Source organism: Trematomus bernacchii, unplaced genomic scaffold (genome assembly GCF_902827165.1).
Source record: "Trematomus bernacchii unplaced genomic scaffold, fTreBer1.1, whole genome shotgun sequence".
In the NCBI taxonomy this organism is placed as follows: domain Eukaryota; kingdom Metazoa; phylum Chordata; class Actinopteri; order Perciformes; family Nototheniidae; genus Trematomus; species Trematomus bernacchii.
Window position 1 is genome coordinate 5,242,187 of NW_022987608.1, and position 10,910 is coordinate 5,253,096.

General features: G+C 41.7%; 1 protein-coding gene across 7 annotated transcripts; it reads right to left on the reverse strand.

Moving 5' to 3' along the window:
* Positions 1 to 385: 385 nt before the first annotated feature.
* Positions 386 to 10,910, reverse strand: trim24 (tripartite motif containing 24). 7 transcript variants are annotated; one of them, XM_034131459.1, is made up of 20 exons: positions 10,841 to 10,910; positions 10,206 to 10,511; positions 9,612 to 9,730; positions 9,374 to 9,521; positions 8,925 to 9,057; positions 8,716 to 8,832; positions 8,482 to 8,596; positions 8,248 to 8,394; positions 8,035 to 8,149; positions 7,168 to 7,316; positions 6,784 to 7,065; positions 6,278 to 6,400; positions 6,006 to 6,156; positions 5,788 to 5,845; positions 4,625 to 4,751; positions 3,014 to 3,291; positions 2,197 to 2,308; positions 1,979 to 2,053; positions 1,704 to 1,865; positions 386 to 1,572 (listed from the first exon to the last, which is right to left on the reverse strand). In XM_034131459.1, exons 2-20 carry the CDS (start codon positions 10,477 to 10,479, stop codon positions 1,006 to 1,008), a joined length of 3,252 nt encoding a protein of 1,083 aa, XP_033987350.1. In that variant the 5' UTR covers positions 10,480 to 10,511; positions 10,841 to 10,910; the 3' UTR covers positions 386 to 1,005. The 7 variants fall into 7 exon arrangements, with proteins under 7 accessions (XP_033987350.1, XP_033987355.1, XP_033987354.1 ...); XM_034131464.1 differs by having other exon boundaries at positions 386 to 1,563; positions 6,796 to 7,041; positions 10,206 to 10,909; XM_034131463.1 differs by having other exon boundaries at positions 6,796 to 7,041; positions 10,206 to 10,909.

Consider the following 10,910-nt stretch of genomic DNA (forward strand, 5'->3'; position numbering starts at 1 on the left):
TGTGGTTTTATTAAATGTGCCAACTGCTAGGACTGTCTTAGGGAAGATAGCATTTAGATGCGCAGCTCCACTGTCCTGGAATAGTCTGTAATTGAAATGGAAACTGAGCAATCTGGTGCCACTAAATGTTTTTAAAGCTCTGTTGGTAGCTGTTCATGTGGATAGTTATGTAAATTGTAATCCCTGTAATGATGCTGTATGATGTCCTTTTTGTTGTTCTGTTTATGTTTTTAATGTTTCATGTGGAACCTACTTGAGCAGGTCGCCCTTGAAAAAGAGATCAATGATCTCAATGGGATACAACCTGGATAAATAAAGGTTTGAAATGAAATGAAATGAAATCATGCTGCAGAAGAGCAAGGACACAATTGGGAGAACACTGTGATAATGTCAGAAGAGTGATAAAAACCAACAAGGCTGCTGTTTGATATCACATTATTAGGGAATGGGGGATAAGAGGCATCAAACTGGCAACGCAAAAAAGGTTCCATAATAGTTGCAATTCAAGTTTCGCTCTCAAACAACCGAGCAGCGCAATTTACATCGACCCTAAAAGTAGTATACATAGCATTAATACAATAATAATAAAATAAAAAGTATTACAAGAAAACCTATTTTGTTCATGAGCCTGTCAATTGAAAATGGAGGAATTACTATTTATACCAAGACATCTTGCATGCATAATGAATCCAAAATCCTTTTCTCTATCTGAAAACGAGATCCTGTCAACCAATAAACTTATGCGTGTGCTTTTCCGTGTCGTCATTCCTGTAAATAATAGTTTATGATACATTACAATTGCAACCTTCAGCAACAAAAAAATCCCTTTAGCATATACTGCATGACTGCTACTAAATGTAGTAAAGCAGTACTTCTTTCCTATTGCCAATATAACCGTTTTTTCAAAAAAAGTGTCTGATTGCAGCAAATGTCGGTCCCCACTGGGGCCAATTCTGAGGAAGACTAAAGTCATCCATCTTGTTCTACAGCGCCTCTCTGTTGTGATCACTCCCCCTCTTTGGCTGTGTCTGCAGGAGCCGACTCCTCCGTCTGGGTGTCCGGGGGATCCTCAGTTGTGTCTGTAGGGAGGTCAGAGCTCTCCTTTTCCAGGGAGCTGGGAGCTGACTTGTCTTTTGTTTCACTATCTGCAGCTGGAGAGCTCTGTGCCTCCTTCACAGGTATCTCCTCGTCCTGCTTTGCCTCCTCTGATGGAGGCATGTCTCCCTCCTCAGCTGCCGTTACATCTGTCTCCATTTCCGTCTCCATTTCCTTCTCCTCCGTTTCAGACTTATTTTCCTCAACTGGAACTGTCGTTTCTTCCACAGTCGAGTCCTCCTCCACAGGGGGGATTCCTTCTCCTGCAGGACTTATCGGTTTATCGTCTTCAATGGGAGCCATGCCTTCCCCCATCATCTCTTCCTCTTCCTCAATCTCGTCCTCCAAAGGGGGGATCATCTGCTCTTCCCTCCCTCCGGGGAAGAGCCTTTCTGGGTAGACGAGTTTCACCTGCTCCTCAAAGTAGTCCTCCAGGTACAGACCTGCACTCCCCACATCTGAGGTCACCTGTACAGACAGTGCATACAAATAGAGGAGAAAATGATAGAGTATGTACTTTAAAGAAAGAAATGTCACTGGAGAGTTTTAGCAATACATTATTATTATTACAATCATTTTTCGTAGATATCCGTTATAAAAGTGTTTACCTTGTAGTATTTCGCACAGTTTAAAAATATGAGCCGGACATCTGCGACAAACCCGTCCGGACCGCTATAGCCTTCACCTCCCTGCGCCTTGGACTCCAGTTTCTTCTTCACTATCGACAAATCCATCGGGGTCTTAATCAGCTCCTTGTACCTCCTTGTCTCCTACATTAGAAAATAACGTTATCAGCTCGTACACCTGATATAAACGTACTGATATGTGTTTCCAAAGAGGAATAGCACAACTTTGACTTCTGTCTCAAAATACAGTAACTTACTGATGGAGTAGCAGGCTGCTGGAAGTCAGTGCTGAAGTCATTGCAGAACAGACGCAGTAGCAGCCTCTCACACCTCTGTAAATTGAAAAATAACTAAATCAGACATTGAATGTATCATATCATGGAGATGTTTGATGAGACAGTGGAAAGACTGACTATACAAACCAGGCTTACGTAATGAAATCATGCACAGAAAGGTAAATAACAGTTATTTATACCCTTCTTTCTGCGGGCGGGAATCCCTCAGAGACGGGGTCGTCTTTGCCCTTGCAGTCGTACTCCATCTCAGGAGCGGCGAGGTCTCTGCAGAGCGAACAGAACCACTCCCCGCTGTGAAGAGACACCAGGACAAGAGAAGCTGTTAGAAAATCTGCTTAGTATGATCAAAAGTGTTCTGTCTGTGGCTGCTGTAAGGGCTGTCTGCACAACCAGCCAATGCTAGGAAAGTAAAAGACCTAAAGAACAGGTTATCACAATACCCATCAGACCGATTTTACATTATCAGTGACAGAATACTGCGTACTGTACATATTATAACATGTGATATTTCTGACGCATTATAACAGGGCCTAACATTGTTCCATTTTGACTACAAGAAACTGAAGAATTGCAGTTTAATATCATTTTTTGTAAAATATTTTCCTCAAAAACCATATTTTTTACCATTTCTTTCATTCATACTATTGTAAAAAAAATAAAGACAAGTATAATAACTGAATGAAAGAAACATTCAAACGGTTTTTAGTAATTCAAAGAACATATACCCACAAAATCTAGAAACACCCAACAATATTAATAACACAAATCTCTACAATTCGTGATGATAGAATTCGATTTTTTTAATAACAGTGAAATATGTAATGTTAAAATTCTGTAAATCACAGAAACAGTGGTTATGAATCCGGATATACTCTATGACAAAATAATAACTTTCCAAGATAAAGTGCCTTCACAGCAGAAATAATGACTGCAAACGTATTCATGTGGGCAGAAGCATTTTTATCAACATTTAATTGTGCATCTATAGCCTCTCACCTCGGGGACTCGTTCAGAGCGGGGATGTGGCAGGCCAGGTGAAAGACTTTGGGACATTTGTCGCAGCAGAGCAGCTCCCCTCCGTTCTGACAGACGGCGCACCAGTCCTCGTTGGGATCTTCCTCCGGCTCCGCCCTCTTCTCAGACTCTGGCTCTGCTGCGGGATGCTGCTCTTTCCCAGACTCTGACGCAGGGAGGGAGACCGGGACGGACACCTTGATCTGCGGCCGAGGAATCGACTGAGCCCCGGTGCTGCTGTCCGGCAGGCTGGACTGCACCTGCAGGGAAACAAGACGTGGGATAGACGCAGTTAGACACCATGACACTTTTTTTTATATGTGAATATATAGGCCTCGAACATAGGGAAATTCCTTGTGTTAAGAGTTACGGGATGGGCTTACGAAATAAATATTTATTTGTGTTATGCACGAGTCTATTGACGGAACTTGTTTTATTTTACATAACCTTCGAACAGAAGTGATGTCATTCTGCATTAAGCATTCCTATCCATTGTTTTTAATCTCAATAAAAAAAAAAGTTGACCGAAATTTCTCCAGGACATGAAATCTTCCTGCACACGTTGACAAGCTCCATATTTAGTAGAGGTAGAAATATGATGAAAACGCTGTTGCATTTATTAACATGCTAAAAAGAAACAAAATGCAAAATGAACTAAGACATTCTGGACCAGGGTATTATGGTACACTTAAATGAAATTAAGCTGTAAATAAAAAATATATTAACTGTTTAAAAGCTGATAGGTTAAATGTTTACATACCTTTTTGCCATCTATTGTGACAAAAAACATTAACAACCTTGACATCCCAGTAGATGGCGCTGTGTCGCAAGTGCATCACAGAAGTCCCTCCCTTTCAGGGACCATGGGACCTTATTTCGGAAAAATTATGTATTGAAGTCAATGGGGAGAGAAAGATTATCTTTCAATTCCGTTTGAATTGTGCCACGAATTACACATATGATGTTTGTCAATTTAAAAGATAATTTTGCAAGTAAAAAAAATTCAAATGTGTCGTAAAACTGTGAAGTAACACTTTTTTTTGTGTGAAACCGCTCAATGAACTACATCTCCCATCTCGCACCACACACCAAGACGGCCGTCACGTTGGCACATTTCACTTCTTTCTTTCAGAATGAGGTGAAAAGTATTAAAAGAGGTGAAAATCACTACTCTGGGCATGTTGAGAGCTGTCCATACACACAAGGGGAGTTAGTCGGTTCTGTAAGAGCCAGCATGCGGGACCGGGATTCTGGGATTTGTAGTCTTTCTAGTTGCGTATTTTTCATAGTCTTATATTTCAACAGTTTTACGACAAACTGTCAACTTTTTTGACATGGAAATCATTTCTTAAGATTGACAAACATCATGTGTAATTCGTGGCACAATTCAAACGGGATCGAGAGATAAGTTTTCTCTCTCCATTGACTTCAATACATACTTTTTCCGAAATAAGGTCCCATGGGTCGGAAGTAGATGGGCGGGACTTCGCCTCTCTATACACACTATGCTAACTGAAACGATTCTCAATATATATCAATCTAAACTTTTATAACCTTGTTGGGACTTATGTAACTTGCGAGTCATTCTCTTACGAAGCTGACTTCATCCTCGTCCTCTGGTTCGTCCTTGATGACGATGACTGGCCCCGGTGACGCTCTTCTTCTTCTCTTGGATGGTGGAGCAGCTGGAGCCTCCGCAGTCTGCTTCCAGGGAGTCGTCCTTCAGCAAAGAGATTACCGGAGAAAATAGAAGGGAAAATTATGACCATGATATAATAAAATAAATACACATTGGCCTTGTTTACATGACGTTTGGAAGACCAGACAGTGATTTTAATATTTTTTCCCACTAAATCACTTGCATGTCACTTGTATACATATTAGAAAGTTTAATAAATAGGTGTCAGAAGGACATATTCCAAATTGAAAGTTAAATAAGGGAAACAATTACAGTGTAGACCAGGACAAGATTACACACAACCGCTATCAAAAACATGACACAATTTAAAGTTATGTCAAGGTTGTGCGTAGGCTTCTAATCACATATCAAAAGTAGCACTTATCACGCGTCTATCAGGCATGGATTTAATACATTACATTACATTACATTACATTACATGTCACTTGTTAGACGCTTTTATCCAAAGCGACTAACATCCATTCAGTACTGTGGACAATCCCCATAGGAGCAATTTGGGGTGAAGTGTCTTCCCCAGGGACACAACGACATGCTGACTGCAGTGGGACTCGAACATGCTACCCCCTGATTCCAAGTCCAGCACACTATCCACTGAGCCTCCCTATATATACTAAATATTTATAAAAGAACCATTGTGTGTCTCACTTCAGCACTAGACACATGACTTAAGATGGTAAAAATGGTCTTTAAGATTAGTAGTTTGATGGTAAATGTTTGAAAATGTCAGCGCACCTTTAATATATTTTTACGACATCTATCACTGCAATAATCTCCCTCCTAAATGGCTCTACTCATTGCGGTACAGTGACACACAAAAAAAGATGCCGCACGTATTAAGAACAGGCGCTACAAGAATAAGGCTAGGAGAGTCAATAATGTCTTTAATCCCTGTCAGAGTGAGGAAGGAAACACCAGTCCAGCACTGATAGGTTTAGAATGAACTCCCCTTAATACGACATAAAATAAAAAGATACAGAGAACAGTGGATAAATATTTAAAAAATAAACTGTGATAGGAGTGGAGAAGCTGTGATAAAGATTAAATGATCTTTTCTTACCCTGTGCTTCTGTCTGAAGAAGACGGTTTGGCCATTGGGGAGTTTTGCCTTGCTTGAACTTGAGAGAAGACAAGAAAAAACATTTTAAGTTTCGAAGTTGTTATGACAAGATTAAAGGGGCCCTATTATGCATTTGGGGGTTATAAAAGGGCCCCTTTAATTGAAGACACAGGACAGGATCTTTATGGCTGTTGCTACATCAGAGGAGTAATAATGACCTGCTGCTATGTAATTGAAGGTGCTCGTTTTGTCCATAGTTGCTGAAGCTTGACTTGGAGCGAAGCTGGGTTTGGGGATAGAGATGGTGATGGAGGGGACGGATCCACCTGCCTCACTCCTCTTCAGGAAGGAAGCCTCCGCTAGGCCCCGCTTTGGGAAACAAAAAACGATTAGGGCTTTGTTAAAGTTACACAAAAAAACAAACAATAACTATTTATCTCTCTGGAATCACGTTGGACTAGAGTAGGTCCCTCTCCATTCTCCTGCTTACCTGATGGTGGGACATGTGTGCAGCTGCTCCGGCAGACTGAGGCGGTGGGTAGCGGGACGCACCCTGCAACATCTCCATAGGTTTAGGAGGATAGGTGGAGCCATGGATCAGCTCTCTCAGAGACTACATAGAGAGGAAAAAGTTGACAAACAAATGTAGGTTTAGATTTTTTTTTTATGGATTTGGGGCCTGAAACTGTAGGCCTTTAAAATCCTGGAAAGACCCTCTACATATAAACAATATTAGGCCACTTATGATTAGATTTTTCAGTGAAACATTTAGACATTTATTGAGAACAAAATACCGATAAAAAAAAAAAAGAATCTTAAAAATATTTCAAAACTGTTTAATATAAGTAATTAAAAGAAAAGTGGGCTGAATACAACACCAATGGGGGCAATTTGGTACTTGACACTTGAATAAGCACAAACTACAAAACCTTTCCACAAGTTTAGCATTCAGAACATACAGTACCATTCCTCACACGACACATCGTCATCTTTTACCTGCGCACTGACCTGATGGGAGGGGAAGCCGGTGTTGTGGAGCATGGAGGAGGTGGGGCTTCTAGTGCTGGGCTGGGAGCTTCCGTATCTGCGGCCTGGCTGTGCCATGCTTGGGGGGCCTTGGGAGGGGGAGGACCCTCCGTGGATGGGTCTGGTTGGGGGTGGGGGACCGGGGGGCCCTGGGAGTCTGACATTTTGGTACCAGGACCAGTGGTTAGGGGGGGGTTGCCTTTGGGGCTGCTGTGAAATCTTGTCCACCTTGGACAGAGGAACAACAGATGTCTATCAATGGAATAGATGACAGAGTAAATGGTTAAAAGCAGTGAGCAGAGAGTAAAGGAACATTGAACAATAATTAATGGATTGGTACGGTGAAAGTCCTACCTGCATCTGGAGCTGAGCCAGCGTGCTCTGTCGCTGCTGAGCTATGGCGGACATACCTCCGGGGGGGGCTTCTGCTCTGGGACCTGCAGGGTGGTTGAGGGTGGGGTTGGGCGGCCGGGTGCCAGGGCCCCTTTCTACAACCAGAGAACCTGGAGAAAAGAAGCACACAATCAGCTATTTAATCATCAGCAGCAGGACTTGTGAGGGACTAAACTAAGCTTAAGGCCTGTGACTAAACTAAACTTAAGGCCTGTGACTAAACTAAGCTTAAGGCCTGTGACTAAACTAAGCTTAAGGCCTGTGTAAACATAGTGTATGTGTTTGAGCAACATCAACAGCATTTTTTTCAAATATTTACGGAGTGAGTACATGCAGCAGCCTTGGGAAACCACTCTGTGCACTTCAAGTCAAACAAATATTTCAACTTCTCAGAAAAGCGCTGGTATGCTGTCAAGACACTTTTGGCATAGCAACATAAAAGAAGATGGGAGGAGGCTTTCTTTCTGCCAGCAAAAGACACAGAGCCTTAGGAGAGTACTCGACCATTGTCAGAGACACGATGAACCAGAGATATTGCTTTTCTCAATTCCACCCATTAGACTTTCTCAAAACTCGGTGCCTTCATTACCCACAATGCAACTCTGTTTTTTCAGCATCTTAAAAATGTTTGAGATGCTGAAAAAAACATTATCCATTAGTGTTTTTTGTTATTACTTAACCAAAAATATAATCAAGAGGAGAAGATTATGTAAACAGAAAACACGAGATAAAGAAATGAAGGAGATTAAATAACTAACTTGTTACCTAGATACAAGAGCACACTGACATGTAAAGTCACTCATAAAGTAGGTTAAGTGTAAGTCTTACCAAGGTCTACATTGGTGGCCCAGAAACCAGAGCGACACTGAAAGCGAACAGAACTCTGAGGGACGATTGAAGGATTACAGCTCGCTCTCATTAGGTAATGGATCTGAAAGAGGATCTAGAAAACAAAAAGACAGGGGCATTTTAAAGAAAACGGAGATTATAAGATATAGTGAAGAGTAATTCAGATGGCCGTTTGAAGTCAAAGTCCCCCACCAGTCTCTTGCAGTACAGCAGGGCTGTTCCACTGTGGCTGGCCGTGGCCCATTTGGTAAAGTTGATCACATGATCCAGGTGCCTGCTCAGGGAGTTGACGTCGTCTTGCTGCTTTTTCAAACCCAGCTCGTGATCCTTAGTCAGAGCCTAGGTGGAAATGCATCATGATTAATAATCAATCTAAAGGTCATAACGGTCTTTTAAAAGCCACTAAACAATGCGTATTAAACATACCTCAAGCTGGTTAACCAGAATCTTCCCCTTCCTGTTGATCTCCATGATCAGGCCACAAATGGACTTCTTTATTTCATTAGTGACCGACTTCCGGTTCTCATCAACTTGCTGGAGTCTGTGGAAGGGAATTTGGATATAAGCATCAGTCTATACAATATACAAATGATCTTGAACGTTTTTAAAGTCTGAAAAATGTCGATCCTCTAATTAAGTTCAAGCTGTACAGGATTTTACCCGTTGCTGATACAGCTGGACACTTCCGCGATGGTCCTTCTTTTATCTTGCAACTGCTGCGTCATGTTCTCCAGATACTGCCTGTGGTTCCTGTACGCATCCTCCAAAAACTGGTAACTGGACAAAAAAAAAAGTATAATTATTCCTGAAAGTTCATTTTTATGACAAATGTTTTTGGCCTGGTTCAATTTAGTCCAAAATCCGCTTACTTGTGATCCTTGTGCTTGAGCAGCTGACAGTCCCGACAGGTGAGCCGGTCACATGTCTCACAGAACAGCTTCAGCGGTTCCTGCTTGTGGACATCACAAAACACGGGCTTCTGTGTGGACATAACTACTGCCTCTGAGAAACATACGTGGGGAAATTAAGAACATAGGGAAACAAAGAGTCAGCTTATGGTGTCTAGAATAATTTGTTTAGCTTTAAAACACCAAAAGAAAGTGACTGATCAGTTTGTCTACATGTTTTAAAGGCAATGAATTATCCTTTTTTAGCAACTAGGTAAAAGGTTTGTCATGGAAACACACTGTATAGCTTACAGTTGACTGCAACAATGCAATTCATAATCGCTACAGTACAGCAGGCAACATCTAAATTGGTTTAAGTTCTTCTTTTTGCAGAGTATTTCTTGACTTAATGGCGTGCAAACACACACTACCTGGAGACATCTCCTCTTTCTGGCGTATGGTGTGATCCCTGGTGAACTTGACCCTTTGGTGCGCCTCGATACATGTCACACACAGAAACTCCACGCACTCCACGCAGTAACCTGTTGCCTCTGTGTTGTCGTCGCAGCTCATACACAACTGTAAAAGCCAAAAATAAATACATTGTAGTTTGGGAAGAGGGGTGTCATATAAACAATCAGTCGGGAGGAGAGTAAAGGGAGGTCTAACCTGGCTGGATTTCTCCACGGTGCTGCTCGGCATCTCAGCAGAATCTTTGACAAAGAAATTGTCCAACATGTCCATCTCCCAGCATTCCTGTCTGCATACTGGACATCGTATGGCACCCACTGTTGAAGAGACAAGATCCACTATTAAAGCTCACATCTGCCAACATTAATTAGCTGGGTGACATAAGACAAAAAAGTAATCCCTCAGGCTATGATATTGACACAGAGACAGGCTGTGTTTTGGTATTGACTTTGTATTTGAGACAAGATGTTAGTTAGTTACATAATACATAAAAGTGTATGCTGGTCTCAAATGCTGTTTCAGCTGTCTGGTGTGTATAAATATCCTGACAGCAACAACAATTACCCCCAAACCTATGCCATATGATATCAAAGTCAAAAGATATTGAAATGTACTATTGTCCACATCATCCGGACCCAATTTTAAAAAATGGACACTATTTTTAGACTGTCAATAACTTACATTTCTGCTAGCTAGCCCAATCTGTGTCATTTCTAGATATAAAGAGCTTCTCTGTCACAGTTACAGCAATCATCAAAACTGGTATCAGAGTTGCTACAATACTTTACTCACATGATTTGTTGTTGTCGAGTTGACCTTGCGTATCACGTCTTGGATCAGCACTCCTGAAGGGGGCAGGGAGACACCTCTTGCAGAAAGAGTGCAGACATGGTAGTAGTTTGGGCTCTCTGTTGTGGAAGCTCAACTTGCAGATGGGGCAGGTATCCATGAGCCCGAAGGTGCCTTGCTGTTTCAGCCTCTCTTCCTCGGCTGGCAAACTTTCTGCCTCGTTTTCCACGATAATGACAATGTCGTCGTTGACAACCTTTTCGGCACTCTCATCCATGTTCCCCCACCCTGCTGATGCCCGATTCCTTCCTAGCAATCAGTATAGCGTGGCGATTGGAAACAAAGGATATCCTACTGACTTAACAAGCCACATAAGGAATATAAATACTATGCCTTAACACATCAAAGACATAGTGGTTCCATCCCTCAAAGCCGTTTGTTTTTAACTTAGCAATAACAGTTGGAGTGTAACTGTTAATTGTTTCCGTCTACAATGCTACATTAGCAATGTAGCTCATTTTATTGCACATATAAAACAGACGATAAACAAGGGAGTCCCCAGTTTGCGGCGTTTCCTATTCAAACAGGGGAAATATAACAGCGCAAAGTCGGTTGTAAATTAAAATTACGTTACATACATAGTATTTTGAAGCGTATATGTCCATAGAAAAGGCGACCATCTGTTTATTCTTTGCTCAAAACCTCAAA

Bases quoted from the DNA above. Each gene is read 5' to 3' on its own strand.
- trim24 (XM_034131459.1), bottom strand. From the start codon at position 10,479: ATGGATGAGAGTGCCGAAAAGGTTGTCAACGACGACATTGTCATTATC. The intron at 7,066-7,167 runs GTAGGACTTTCA...TTCCATTGATAG, and splicing joins TGGCTCAGCTCCAGATGCAG to ACATCTGTTGTTCCTCTGTC. The intron at 3,292-4,624 runs GTAAGAGAATGA...GTTTCCCTGCAG, and splicing joins ACGAGGATGAAGTCAGCTTC to GTGCAGTCCAGCCTGCCGGA.